We start from the raw sequence: 15,464 nt of genomic DNA, 5'->3' as shown, positions 1-15,464 counted from the left end.
TTTGTCAAGAACAAATCCTGCCAGACTAATCTTAGCTCATTTTTTGATTGGATAGAGTGTGGGAATGTCATGGACATAATATATCTCAACTTCAGCAAAGATTTTGACAAAATGCCACATTAGTTTGATTAGCAAACTAGCTAAATTATCAGGTGGATCCACATTTGGCTATAGAATCATACTTAAAGAGTGCTTATCAATGGTTTCCTCTCAAACTGGGGGGAGGTAACACGCTGGGTACTGCAGGGCTTGGTCCTGGGCCCAGTGCTCTTTAACATTTTTATTAATGACTTGGATGAGGAGATGCAGGGAATGCTTATCAAATTTGCAGATGATACAAAATTGGGAGGGATAGCTAATACCGTGGAAGACAGAAACAATATTCAAAGGGATCCTGATAGGCTGGAGCATTGGGCGGAAAACAACAGAATGAAATTTAACAGGGATAAGTGCAAAGATCTACACCTAGGAAAAAGAAACCAAGTGCATAAGATGGGGGATATTTGTCTCAGCAATACTACATGCAAGAAAGATCTTGGGATTGTTGCTGATCACAAGCTGAATATGAGCCAACATGTGGCTGCAAAAAAGGCAAATGCTATATTAGGCTGCATTAACAGAAGTATAGTTTCCAAATCGCGTGAAGTATTGGTTCCCCTCTATGCAGGTGGTTAGGCCTCATTTTGAGTACTGCGTCCAGTTCTGGACACCACACTTTAAGAAGGAGGCAAACAAGTTCAGAGGGGGGCAACGAGGATGATCAGGGGACTGGAAACAAAGCCCTATCAGGAGAGACTGAAAAAACTAGATATATTTAGCCTTGAGAAGTGAAGACTGAGGCAAGATATGATAGCACTCTTCAAGTACTTGAAAGGTTTCCACACAGAGGAGGGCCAGGATCTCTTATCGATCAATCCAGAGTGAAGGACACAGAATAATGGGCTCAAGTTACAGGAATCGAGATTTCGGCTGAACATCAGGATAAATTTCCTAATTGTTAGAGCAGTATGACAATGCAACTAATTACCTAGAGAGGTGGTGGGCTTGCCAGCACTCGAGGCATTCAAGAGGCAGCTGGAAGCCACCTTTTGTGTATGCTTTAACTTGGATTCCTGCATTGATCAGGGTATTGGATGCTATGGCCTTATAGGCCCCTTCAAACTCTACGACTCCATGATTCTTTGGGGGGGAAAGCTAGAGGCATGGAATAGCAGGTATGGATTCAAAGTTGAGATGATCTGTCACTTCAGGGACCTAAGGAGATGTCTGGTGCAACTGCCAGGGGCATAAACCTCTACCGGACAACTAGGCAGAGACTTGGAAGACTGTGCGACTTGATAATGTAAACAGTGCAATCCTATACATGTCTACTCAGAAGTTATTCCCATTGAGTTTAATGAGGCTTACTTCTGAATAAGTGAGTATGAAATTGCAGCCTTAAACATCTATATTAAATTTTCTTTTAAAATTATTTATCTAGAAGGCTGTTAAATCATGTGTCATCATGGGACTCTTGTTGTTTCTTTTTGCTACAGAGTAGTACAGCTACCTTTTAGGATTCTGCCACAAATAGATTCCAAAAAAGTCTGCTTGGTCTTCCAAACCCCTATGACATGCAATAAAAAATAGCTCCAGTCACAATTGCAATCATAAAATAACTTAATGCCTAAGTATCACAGTGCTCACAAATGATAGTCAGACTCATTAATAAAAATTGAAAGCTTTGGGTAATGGTTATTCCTTGAAGATGAAATGTGTCTTAGCAACATAATCCCAAGCAGGTTTATTTAAAAGTAACTTTCACTCTTCAGTGCAGCTTACTCTCAAGTAAATGTGCACAGGATTGTAGCTTTATTTTATTTATTATTTCCTGTGTTTGCAAAGAGCTCAAGGTGTCATACATGGTCCTCCCCCTGCCTGTTTTATCCTCACAACAACCCTGTGAGGTAATTTAGGCTGAGAGAAGGCAACTAGCCCAAAGTAACTCAGTGAGCTTCATGGCAAGTGAGGATTTGAACCCAGGTCTCCCAGATCATAGCGCAACAGTCTTACCAGTGTGCTACACAGGCTTTGCCAGAAACTGCACACTGCAACACCTCTATAAATCACAATATAATATGAATTACTTCCAGTATACTTTTCTTTCTTGGTCTTTTTTGTCTTCTAAAACCTATTGAAATAAATATTAATGTAATTACTGTTAGTTGCATTAGTTCAGGAGAGAGAAATATAGCCAGAGCTCTTCCAATATTTGATAGCATAGATCAGTAGTGGCACAGGGGTGCAGAGTGGTAGTGGTGCTAGGGTGAGGTGGCCGCAAGGTTGGAGGAACTTTGGGGTGGTGGTGGCAGCAGCCTGGAGGTGTGTGCCCACCTGCTGCAGGATGGCAAAGTCAGCAACCCAGAACTCTTTCAGGCCCTTTGCCCCATCCGCACTCAGTGAGTGGCAGTGCTCAGGAGACCACTGCTGTTGGCATAGTCTTAGGGTAACCACAACAAAGATCTAGCTTCTTTCTGCATATGTTATTTGCTTTCCAGTACAATCTCTAAACATGTTACAAGTTAGCTCCATGAAGTACAGTGGGACTTACTCTCAGGTAAATGTGTTTAGGTTTTCGATCTTGGTGTAAGATTTATCAGCAGGTCCCAACTGGAAAATCTTAATAGGGGTTCCTGATCTCCTTAATGTTTGCTCTTAATTATTCACTAAGCTATGGGAGGTCAGACTTCAGGCTTGTGAGTCTGGATCTAACTTGTGTTTTACTAAAACCCCAAGAGCCTGCAAGGTGCAGGTGTAAGAGACATACATTTCGTATGAAAGAATGTGGTCTCTCTGAGAAATCTTTGAGCACAGGGGGTTCTTTTCAATATGAGAATGGAGATGAGCTCATAGTCTTTCCACACAAAGATCAATTCCTAGTTTCCACAAGGTCTCTTAATTTCAGTTGTTGAATTTCCAAAGGGTGTACATGTCATCTTGCTGGTAATGTTCAACAATTGGAAGTCAGAAATTCTTGTAAATCAACTACAAATTTCCCAGAAACCTACCAATAGATTCCAATCTACCTTCTCCCCACCTTTGCGCTAAGCTGTGTGTATGGGCATTGGCCTAGCTTACAGGGTTGGTGTAGAATGGTTTGAAGGCATGCTTGCAAGAATAAAACTACTATAACAGAGGTAAAAAACGTTGCCAAAGAGGGCATTCTCAAAGAAGCACTATCACTCCTTCTATTATGTACCCAGAAATTGAGAAGAAAATGATTATGGATATGCTCATCTCCATACAACTCTCCCCTTTTGGGTCAAGTATCATGCATTAAAACAAGACACACGTGATGGTCAAACACAAGATAATGGTTGCCTCCATTAGAGTCTGCTGCCTGAAGCAGCTGTGCCATATGACTTTATGGTAAAGCATGTCATTTTAACACAAACCTACACTGTAGAGTTGTTATAACACACTAGATCATGGTGGGTAGACTTCAGGTGTTTGGTATCTACTTTTTCTTTTATTTTCTATAAAAAAACACCAAGATCCACTAACCTGAGCCAGCCACGAAATATATACATTTAGAATTAAATAATTCTTAGACCAGGAATTTCTTCTGAGTACAAGAATTGAACTGAGCTCATGGTCCTTCCACAAAAAATCTACTGATTACCACCACCCCAGATTTCTTCGTGTCAGTGGTATAATTTGGGGGGAGGGGGTCATTTTCCCCAGGTAGCATGCCATCAGGAGGGTATTAGTGCCACCTAGTGTCCAAAGGCAGGAATGCACAGGAGTCAAGACTGCTGCTGCTCTATTCCTGCCTTTGATCTAGGTTGGATCCTTTGTCTTCGCTCTCTGTGAGTTTATTCTTGCATTGCTCTTGCATTGTTTTCTGAGTCTGTTCCTTCTCCTTCTATTCCTTTTAATTCCTTCTGTTTATCTGTATGTGTGTGTGTACATATAAATGTAAATAAAAAACCATTCTTCCTTTTGGCCGCCCCAGTCAGCGGTTTGGGGGTCTTCCCCCTCCTGGTGTTTTCCCCTCTTCTGGAGGCTGTGACTCCTCCTTTCCCTGGCTTTATTGTGGTTCCCCTCCCACGGCTTTCCCCCTCCACTGATCACAGCCAGCGCCCAATCGCAGACTTGGACAGGTGGTGCCAGCTGCTACTGTGGCTGGTTGCTAGCCCACCCCAGAAGCCTTTGGTCTGGAGCTCCCCACCCACCCACTGATTGTGGCCTGTGCCCAATCATGGTCCTGGTCCTGGGTTCACCAGCTGCTACTGCAACCAGTCGCTGGCCATCTCTGCAATCACTGTCCTTTGAGGCTCGTGGCTGTGACTGGTCTTTTCTTTGACCTTCATTTTGGCTTCTTGGCAGTCTCCCACTCCCAACCACCATTTTGCCCTGTTTTTTCCCTGCCATTGCAGCTTCTTCTTCCCTGACTGCCATTTTGTCCTATTTTTTCCCACCATTGTGAGTTCCTCACTTGTTGCAGTTTGTAGGTTCTGGTCTCTCATCAATTTTCTCAGTGTTCCTTCGCCCTTTTCAAAATAAATAAATAAATAAATAGTTGTTCTTTCCTTAACTGTCCTGTCCTTGGACCTGGCTTTTGTGCCCTTTTCCTTTCCACCTCTCCTCTGACAAGGCATAACAAGCAAACAAAACCCTTTGTTATATTTTTTGGTTCCTTGGCTGCATTACAACTGAAACCACTCCGTCCCCCTGTGGGTTGCAAATTTAGCTTTGACTGCAATTAGAGGTCAGACCTCTTCCCTCTACTGTGTATGGCTCATTTTGGCCTTACTAATCCACCGCACATCTTTACCTGTGTGCGTGTTGATTAATTGGGATTCTCTCTAATGCATTGTACTGCTCCCCTCTACTGTATGTGTATAACCATGGCTGGGTCATCTTGGCTGCTCCTCTGAACATGTCAACTGAACAGCAGCATTTCGATATGCAGCAGCAGCCACTTCAGCAGCCTCTCTGGCCTTGGCTGCATCCAAGTCACATAAGCACAAAGTCTCCAAGACTTCCAAGCATTCAAAATGCACTAAAAAGTTGGTTCTCTCAGCCAAACAGAAAGCTTCATAGAGGGCTCACACTGTCAGCACCCCATCTCTCGAGGTAACTCTTTGGAGGCTATGATGCAGGAGCAGCCTCACACACAACACCGGCTAGAAGCACTTTTTCAATCACCCATGTACTCCTCCAATGAGGAATCCGAGGGGTTCCCAGACCAGACTTCTGGGAAGGCCCCTGCGCCTCTTCCCCACCAGTCATCCTCTAAGGTCCAGCATACAGTCCACACCTCTACACATACTCAGCCCTCTACTAAGTTCCAACAGTTTCCTGATCTACAGTAATCTCTGGACCCCCTGTCACCTTATGCTCCCCTGCAGGGGCTTCTTCTGGACCAGGCATTCCTTTCTCAGTTCAGGAAGTCTCTGCTGGGGTCTTTTTCAACTGATCTCCAGAGAGCTTCTCCAGTGTCTGCACCCCACCTTCATGGACCTCCTCCCATCTGGGCAGCAAGGGTCATCTCCTAATCCCTTTGATGTTCCTTAGGGCAGGGCCCAATATCCCATGACACAGAGGTTGAACTACTGGATTCCTTCATCACCCCTGCAAAAGTTGATGCTGAGTGGAGTGGGGAGGAGGACCTTTCACATTGTCTTTTTCAGGCCTACAATTACCATGCGCTATTCCACAAGGCTCTTGCCACTTTGGGGCTGGACAGTCTAGAACCTGAGCCACCACTTACCCCTGTCAAGGGCACTAGGGTGTTAAAGGCCCCCAAGTCTACCATCCTTGCCTTTCCAGTTCCAGACCCACAGGACAGACTGGCTCATGAGGAATGGCGCTATCCTCTACAGACTCATTGTGTGACAGCCTTTGCAAATAAATTCTATTCCTTAGCTCCTGCTTTTATGGATTTCCTGAAAGTTCCTGCTATGGCCTGACCTGTTTCAAGTCTAGTTTCCAAATCCCTTTTCCCTAAAGAGGGGCATTCTCAATTCAAGGATGCCTCTGAGCACAGGCTGGATTTTGCACTCAGGAAGACCCATGATGCTGCCACATATTCAATCCAGGCCTCCTGTGCTGCCTCCTTGATTAGCAGGGCTTCCATGGTGTGGTTGGATGAACTTCTGGAGGATCCTCAGCCCAATCCAGTTCATTTACGACAGACTTTAGTTAAGCTATACAAGGCTGCTTCATTCATGGCAGATGCAACACTGCAGTTCATGGCCAGAGCTATGTCCACTGGGGTGGTGGCTCAGACACTGGCTACGCTATTGGGATGCTGACAACACAGAACAGATTAACCTTTCCACAGCTCCTTATTCTGGGTGTAAGCTCTTCAGGAGTGAAGCCCTCAAGGCTGTGCTGGTAGATCCTAAGGAGAAGAATAAGCTGTTGTTGGCCACTACTAAGAGAGAGGATTGTCAAGCTGCTTGCAGGTCTTCTTTGTACCCTACCAGCAGTCCTTTAGGGCCCTGCTGTCCAGCGGTAGCGGCCGGGATGTTCGCTTCACACAAGGCTATTGGAACAAACAGTGCTTCCCCACATGTTCTCAATACCACTTCTCTGCATGTTAGAGGTGCCCACCAGCTCCTAGTTGGGGAGGACGCCAACAACACCAGTACTGACACCATTCCAGTTGGGGGAGGACTTCTGCACTTTGTCAGCATGTGGAGACACATAACCATGGGCATCTGGGCGAAAGACTGTTTTATGGCTGTTCCATAGAATTTCTGGAATGTCTTCCCCACAGATTTCTTCCCTCACCTGTCCAAATTGCCAGAAAGGTACTCCGTGATGGCAAAAGCCATACGTCACCTGATCTCCATAAGGGCAATAGAGCCAGTGGATCCCAAAGACTGCTACTCAGGCATTTATTCCTTCTTGTTTGCTGTGGCCAAAAAAGACCACATGTGAAGGGTGATTTTAGACCTAAAATTTCTCAACACCTTTCTCAGACACTGGCATTTCAAGATGGAGTCCCTTGCGTGCACTGTGGAGGTCCTCCACAAAGGGGATTTCCTTGCCTCTATCGACCTAAAGGAGGCTTATCTCCATGCCCCTTCCTACCTGCCCATCAGCACTTTCTGAGGTTTGCTTACAGCCAGCACCATTTCCAGTACCAGGCTTTGCCATTCAGTCTTTTCTCAGCCACAAGAGTGTTCACGAAGCTGATGGTGACCCTGGTAGCACACCTCCGGCTTCAGGGTATACACATATATCCCCACCTGGACAACCTGTTGGTAAGGGCACCTACCACGGCACAGGCTCAGGAGCATGTGCATCATACCCTAGCAGCTTTGAGATGACATGGCTTCCTTGTCAATCTGGATGAGAGCCACCTGTATCCAGCACAACATATTCAGCATCTGAGGGCCATCTTGGACATAGTTTGTGCAATGGTATTTCTGTCTTCAGAGAGAATACCATCCAGACTGCTCGCCACCTTCAGTCTCAGAGAGTGATGGATGTCATGTTTTTTGCCAAGGCACTGGAGCTGTTCATCTCTGCCATCCATGTTGTTCCCTGGGGCCAGCGTCACACCTGACCTCGCCAGTGGGCACGCGATCAAGGACGCTACAAGCAAAGTTGACCCAAGTGTCACCTACTTTCCCTGAGGGCCGAGCACCTTAGCGGCAAACTAAACATTGCTGCGAACTGGCTCAGCAGGCAGCAGGTTCGGCCTTGGGAGTGGAAACTCCATCCCAACTTCATCACCTGTTCGGACCCTTTGCAGTAGACCTCTTTGTCTCATCTCAGAATGCACAGCTCCCACATTTCTTTGCAAGGTACCATCAAGCAGGACCAGAGGCAGTTGATGCCCTATCAATGCCGTGGCCAAAAGGGATCTTCTATGCCTTCACTCCAGTCCCTCTGCTGGGACAGAGCATCCAGAAACTTCATCAAGAACACGCTCAGGTGATTCTAATGGCACCCTTCTGGCCATGCAGACCATGGTTCTCAGAGCTGCTAACCCTCTTAGTTCAAGATCTGTGCATCTTCCTCTGCAATAAGATCTTCTCTCCCAGTGGCCGATATTCTATTTGGATCCTGAATGGTTGAGCCTGAAGGCCTGGATGTTGAGCAGCATCACTTGACAATTTCAGGGCTGCAACCATACTGGCTTCCTGACTTCCCTCCATCATTCACATTTACCAGGGCATGTGGTCGGCCTTCACCAATTGGTGCTCCAAGAGGCAGGTTCATCCATCTAGCTCTACAGTCCACCACCTGCTGGACTTCCTCCATGAGGGCCTTTCCATGGGGTTGCAGCCAAATACCCTATGTTAGACAGGCCTCGTCATCCATCTTGTCAGCGCGTCCTGATCAGGATCCTCTCAGGTCTTATCTTCTGGTCAAGCACTTTCTGAAGGGGGCATCTCTTCTCTCACCACCAGTAGAGAGGGCCCTCTCTTATTGAGGGGGTTGCCTATTCTCTTTGAAGGGATGCAATCTACATATCTAAGTTTATCTGTTTTAACTAGTTCAAAATTGTTTCTCTCACTGTGACTAAGGCTAATTTCTTAAGTTCCTGTTTAATTGGGAGTCAGGTGGAATTTTTCAGTTGTTTGTGCTGTTCCTTCTGACCAACTTTTCTTCCAAGTTGTTCTGAATTCATTACGGATCCTGAATGTGAGTCGTTCGGAATGGACTGGGATCTCACCGGAAGGAGACCACAAGTCTTGTCTCCTGTGCATTCCTGCCTTTGTACAATAGGTGGCGCTAATACCTTCCTGATAGCATGATACTTGGGAAAACTACCTTTCAGATGAGACCAACAGTCCATTGTTCAGCGATTGGGAGTCAAAAATTCTCATTGATCCTGTCCAAGTCACCCAGAGATCTATCAGAACATCTCAATCTGCTTTCTGCCCAAACTGCATCTAAAGTGCTATCTAAAAGCTAAATATTATGGCATAGATAATAAAAAGAGTTGATCTTGATGAGAATTTTTTGATCCTAACTGCAGACATTTCCACTGAAACACCATCAAAACCACAGCCAGAGCTTTCCTGATTGTTTCCCAAATACCAGGAAAGGCTTTGCAGGGGACACCATATGTTAAAGTGGGAGGAGCAGGCTGGAAAGCAACAACCAGTATGGTGTAATGGTTAAGGTGTTACACTATGACCTGGGAGACCAGGGTTTGAATCTCCACTCGGCCATGAAGCTCTCTTGGGCCAGTCACGATTTCTCAGCCTCACCTACTAATCACAGCCTCATCACAGGGTTATTATGAGGGTACAATGGGGGAGGGGAGAAACATGTATACTACCTTGAACGCCTTGCAAGAAAGGTGGGCTATAAACGTAATAAATAAATAAGCAAGCAAGCGACGTTCCCCACATGTGAAGTTCTGTATATTAAAATATATGATATGCCCAAGAAGGAATCAGATGGATCATGTTGGAAGAATAAATTCAGTCCAAATACTCTTGTAAATAGCTTGGGTTTTTTGTCACAGTCCCTTCCTCCTCAAAATCTTTTTATATACAAACATTGAAATCATTTAGGGCTGTAGTTATACAGATTTGTCCAAGAAGTCCCATTGAACTCTATAGGACTTATACCTGAGTAAATGTATCTAGGATTGAGCTATGAAAGCCTGCATCAGAGGCAAGAATATGTTCATTAAGAATGACAGACAGTGAGAATTATGTATCTAAAATAACTTAATGGTGATAATTAGAATAGTTAGTGGAGTTGCTGTTTTAGTTTCAAAAGTTGGCATTTTCATTTAAAAAAAACTACAGCACTGTGCAGGAAAAATGGTGAGCAAAATTACATTCCACTTTCTGCCACAACTTCCATTGAATGTAGCCCTTGGTATACAACTGATTTGGGAAGTAAAACAGATCCGGCATGCCTTGCTGCCAGTGAAAAGAAATGGCTTCAACTATGCATTTAATAAGTGTCATTGAAGCCATTTCCTTTTGGTGACAGGGGTAGACTAGATATTGTACACTTGTCAAATGTTATATAGGAATAACTGTATAAGTGTACAGCCCAGCTATTTATGTACCTAGGCAGACAGATTGTACACTCATTGAATGTAATTTGTGAACAGCCCTATTATTAATAATATTACACTTATTTGTCACTTACTACAGAGAAGTCTGTAAGTGACTTTCTGAAGATTAAGAACCAGAAAGGCACAACATAAAATCAAAACAATAAATAAGACAATTTCACTTACCCATAAAGAAACCCACTGAAAAGATGGAACAAGTATGGGTTCAACATTTCAGCAGCTCTCCCAAAATGAATATGTATTTACCTATTTATTAAGCATGTTTAAAAGTGCTCAGAGCAGCTTACACAACAAATACATTTAAAACCATTCAGAGGGGAGGAGCAAAAAGCAGAGCCATAAAAATAAAAAGAGATCATGGGACTTACTCCCAGGTAAGTGGGTATAGGAGTGCAAACATAATGCCAGAATAAAAGAATCCCAAGTACCATTAAAAATGAGAGAAAACAGGATGAACTTTGAGTGGCACCTAAAGGATAAGATGAAGGCAACAGGTGAACATGTCCAGGGAAAGAGTTCTATAATGTGGAAACATACATTTAGATCAGGGTCAGCTAACTTGTGGTCCTCCAAATACTATTGGACTCCAGCTCCCATCAGCACCACCCAACATGGCCAATGGTCAAGAAGTTGTAGTCTGTGGGGAATGTGCTGACAAAGCAGACCCCACCCCTGCGGGTCAACTTGGACAGGTGGGTGGCCCCACCCAAAGTTAGCCCAGTGGGGGGGAGATAAAGATCTGGCCCGCCAGGCAAAAAGGTCCTCCACTCACACGGCTTAATTTGTATGTGTCAACTGAAGCATTGTTTGGCAGACAGGCGTTGCAGCTGGTGGTTCTGATGCAGGGGGATAGGGATGGTGGTGGTGTTGCCACTGTGAATGGTGGAGTTGTTCTTTTAGCTGTGGTAGTTGTGGACTGAAGGCAGGATGCCCTCCCACTCTAGTCACCACTCGTCACCAGGACTAGAGTATTTGGAGAGGGCAGGTAGCCAGACTGCTCCCCATTACTAAGTACGAGAGTGTGGTCTCTTTGACTGCAGCTTCAAGTGTGAATTGCCAGGGAGAACAGCAAACACTTGTGGAACACTGGGTACCAATGTTAAAAATTATATTAAACAGAGCATACACAGATGCTAATTTTAAAAAAAAATTAAAAAATTAATGTAATGTCCTTAACTTTTCTGATACTTCCTGGCTTGTGGTTTTTATACCGATATCTTGTTCTCAGCTATACTGCACCCTCCCTCTTTCTATGTCACTATTGTAGGTGTTGCTATCCAGTGATGAGCCAACCCTGTTACCACCTGCAAACCCCATAAAAGAGGAGACTTGTGATGAAGAGTCATCTCCATTTACTTCGCAACAGTCCATAAATGAGGGCACCTGTCAAATCAGCAAAGAATCATTCACTGCAGCCCTGTGTATAAAAGAAGAGAGTGACAATTTTCAGTCCAATAAATGGGCCTCCCCATTCCTCCCAGTATTGCCTATAAAGGCAGAACCAGTGCAACCTGGTGAAGAACCAGACATGTGCCTTCCAGCACCACTTGCAAAGCAGAAGAGACAATCTGCAGTTCTCAAGTCACCATTCCAGAGCACGTTGGATACACGAGTTATCAAGAGGCAAGAGAGGCATGAAATGGGCAGATGCAGAAGAAAGCAGCAGTTAGCCCTGCCTTGCTCAGAAGAACCGGTCCTGCTCCTGCCATCTAGCAGTAGTTCAGATTCATTCACGCCAGGCAATGACCTTCCCTTTGCACAGGATGCTCATCCTTTGGGAAATACCTCTCAACTTAGTTGCTTGCAGGGGGAAGATAGTCCTTTTAAAACTGCAATAAAAGAGATGTTCTGCAAGCTGCCAATTTCTTCTATCCCTAGTAAAGCACCCATAACCACCCCACTATTCCTCGAAGCTACTGACTCCTGGAGACTGGCACCCTTTGTCAAGGAAAATAGCGATCTGGATTTCAGCCCTGTAAGGATCCCTCCAACACCATTACTTTCTCTGCAAGAGAACTTAGATCTGGGATTTAGCAGCACTCCCTTGAGACAATCCTCATGTGATTCTCCACAGCTACCTCTTTTAAATCCAGAAACCAATGATATGGTCTCAGGTCCCTTGACAAGCTCTCCTGTATCCAGCAAACACTCATCCCCAGAGTTTCAGACCTCTGTTCTTCCTGAAAACCGTTCATTCTTGGAAGGCCTAGTCCTGGACACCACGAATGACAGTTTGAGCAAAATCCTTCTAGATGTCAGTTTTTCTGGCCTTGAGGATGACAAGTTAGGTACTGATCTTAGTTGGTCACAATTAATTCCTGAACTGAAATGACCAAATTTGACTCACAGATTCTGGTTTTAGTACAAATGACCATGGGACACAGATGATTTTTTTTAACTGACTCCTAAACTGTAATCACATTAGGATGATCATATTGTATAGCTGGCCATGGAATTGTCCAGAAGCTGCTTGGTGTTCTAATGGCTATTGCTTTTGATCAGACAGAGGACCAATACACTGGACAATCAATGAAAGCTAGGTCAGTTCCTTATGAAATGCTGTAGTGAAAATTCCCATTTCCTTTTAATTGTCCTCCAGTTTGCTGTAGCATCTTATGTGCATATTTTGGTCTTTGTAAATATTTTTATATTTTAATGCCTTTTAAAGTATAAAGATGGTAACCAAATGTAGAGGACAATGAGGGACTTGTATGTTTAATAGTTGCAGAGGGAACTTCAGCAGGTTCTGTTTGTAATGAGAAGAGGTGGATCTGCCAGAGTTCTCTCCACTACACTACACAAATAAAGTACAGGAGCTTTGACAACCTATGTTGCCTTTAGTAGTAGAAATAACTTTATTATTTGAGGATTGCCACATTTTTGTAGGCCTTGCGTTTGTGCCTTTAACGGGAACCTGGCATGAAGAAATTTAGCAGCTGAAGTATTTCCCATCTCTATGACCATGTCAGGGAAAGCTTCAGATGCTTTTCATTCTTCATATCAGACTCCTGTTAAAAGCATAGGAGTAGAGCCAGAAAAAATAAAATGGGCAACCTTTTCCAGCCTTACCTTCACATGGCAGCAGTCTGAAACATCACCTCTACCAATAGGAAAAGGGAGGTTTAACTGCTATATAGAACACTTCAAAATAGGCTTAGGTGGGGTTTGCCTGTCTAGGAGCTGTTGCCTTTTAAGTCTCACTTTTAATGTGAATGACACTTCCCCTGAAACACCTGGCACTTAAATGGCCCACACAATAGCTGCCAGCTCAGATGTGCTAAAATCCTCCACGTGATCTTAGGAACATAGCAATATGGCAAAAGTAACTTCTGACCAAGCACAGCTGTGTTCTCAGGCACCCTTCCAGTAGCAATTCATGCAAGGAATGCTGGGGGGGGAATAAAGGCCACAGCATTACCAGGTAGCTATTGTGGTCAAACCAGGTCAGATGCTACTTTCTTCATTGGAATGTTCCATTGGAGCAGGGCTGGCTAACCTGGAGCCTCCCCGCTCTTGTTAGACCCAGCTTTCATCAGACCCAGCATGGCCGAAAGGGAGGGCTGTTGGAAGTTGTAGTCCAGCTACCTCTGGAGGGCCAAAGCATAATCCCTCTTTTTTTCAAGAATCCAAACCAGGCATTGCTTATATTCCCAACTTGAGCACTTCAGCAATTAGAGCAGTGGGCAGAGCTTCAAAAATCGAGCCTCTAATATTCCTTTGGTAAAGGGGAACACTCTAAGCAGTTTTTCCTTCACATTTTAAAATTTTACCATTCCCTTCCTATTATATGCTTCAAAAAGAGAAAGAAATTGTGAAGTGTGATTTGTCTAGAACAGGAGACTGGCCTTTAAAAAAAACCCCAACAATAACGACCACATAGAAGTACTTCAACCATAGGCTGTGTTTGTCTTTCTTCTAATAACCTATGCAATAAAGCCAGAGTAGAACTCGGAATAATGTGTTTCCTTAGAATATTTCACTTGTTTCCCTCTGTGCTGCTTATTGACATAAGCCTTTGTCAATTGTTCCCATTCCTCTGGTTTTAGAGGTAACTTTTGCTTCCAATGGATTGTTCTCATCCATTCCTATTAGGCCATTTTAGGATTATCGCACCACCCATTCAGAAGCAGAAACTATTAATCAAAGGCCTCATAAATGCTCGGCACCCTTTATGGTCAAGGTTACAGATTATTCATTTCCTCATGCTACGTCCTTAGCTGCAGCTTACAACAGGCCAGCATTCTTGACAAAGTAATCAAGCTAATAATTATTTTATTTCATTGATACATGACTGAAGTTAGGAGCACCTTTAAAATTGATAGACACATGGTGATTATTCTGTAGGTGGAGAATCTGTGGCTTTCCAAAGGTTGTTGGACTTCAGTTTCCATCAGCCCCAGCCCCAGGGATGCTGTGAGGTGTATGTAGTCCAGCAACATCTGAAGGACCACAGGACCTCTACAGCTCTTTCATATGCAGCATGAATTGTAAGCTCAACTAGGGATCTTTGAGTATGAATTTGCTTTGAATTCAAATACTGTAATATCTATGTGATGCCCTTCACATCTGGGAAACATTCCTGTACTAATTTATCTAATAACACACAGCTTACCCCCATATTCCCCTAAAAACCCCATATTCCACTAAAACTTTGGCACAGCTTCTGTTTAAACAGTAGGGACCTGGAAACAAGATTCTGCAGTAAAGCAGCAACTGTGACATTACAAGCCAAGTGCATCTCTCTGGGAGGAAGAACCAGTTCTCACCAGCCTACCTGAGGTCAATGTGTAGCCTCAGGAGTAACGGGGCTTGTAGCTGCTGTTCTGCCTTAAAATAAAAAAATGTTTTTACACTATGCTACATTGCATTATGCACCATGGTGATACTGGTGTGTTGTTGCTGCTTTTTTATAGTACATTTGAATTCTATTGTATTCTTTTTTACTGCACCCTGTCTTTTATGCAGAAGGATGGCTCATAAATTCTCTAAATACTCACTTGCAGTAAAGGAGTTAATATATTTTGTGGTTCATCTCTTCTCACTCCACATTATAATTTATGGACTTTAGAATCAGTGAATGTGGGGAAATACACATCCAAAGTACTGAAGATTAATTTTTATTATGTTTTTTTAATGGCCTCAGCATAGCGAAAGTACAATTCAATACCTACTTTACATTGATGCCACAGTGAAGATAAGGAGCTATGCTTTTTTTATTCATATCTTCAGGAGGTGGGGGGGAGAGGATTATTGAAGAGAAAAGTACATGTGTAAAGTAGAGTAAAGTGAGACCCTAACATTTAACACTGGTCATTATAAACAAAAAAGGACAGTTGCACAAAATAAATGGTTCTGAATGTGTTCCAAGGAAACCCAAAATCAAGGGAAATGTTTAATGCTTGACAGGACAACTTTTCAC

The 15,464-nt window shown here is 43.8% G+C and overlaps 1 protein-coding gene across 5 annotated transcripts in view; it reads left to right on the top strand.

Annotated features, from left to right (window-relative positions):
* FOXM1 (forkhead box M1) overlaps positions 1-14,923 on the top strand; it is a 79,307-nt gene extending 64,384 nt beyond the window's left edge. For all 5 annotated transcript variants that reach the window (XM_061582562.1, XM_061582566.1, XM_061582565.1 and 2 more), the window contains one exon: positions 11,313-14,923. In XM_061582562.1, the coding sequence (XP_061438546.1) occupies positions 11,313-12,377 (1,065 nt within the window). In that variant the 3' untranslated portion in view covers positions 12,378-14,923. The remainder of the gene's footprint in view (positions 1-11,312) is intronic.
* The last annotated feature ends 541 nt before the right edge of the window (positions 14,924-15,464 follow it).

The sequence above is a fragment of the Rhineura floridana genome, chromosome 8 (assembly GCF_030035675.1).
Source record: "Rhineura floridana isolate rRhiFlo1 chromosome 8, rRhiFlo1.hap2, whole genome shotgun sequence".
In the NCBI taxonomy this organism is placed as follows: domain Eukaryota; kingdom Metazoa; phylum Chordata; class Lepidosauria; order Squamata; family Rhineuridae; genus Rhineura; species Rhineura floridana.
Note: the sequence above shows the minus strand (reverse complement) of the source record. Positions and strands in the feature narration are given on the sequence as shown.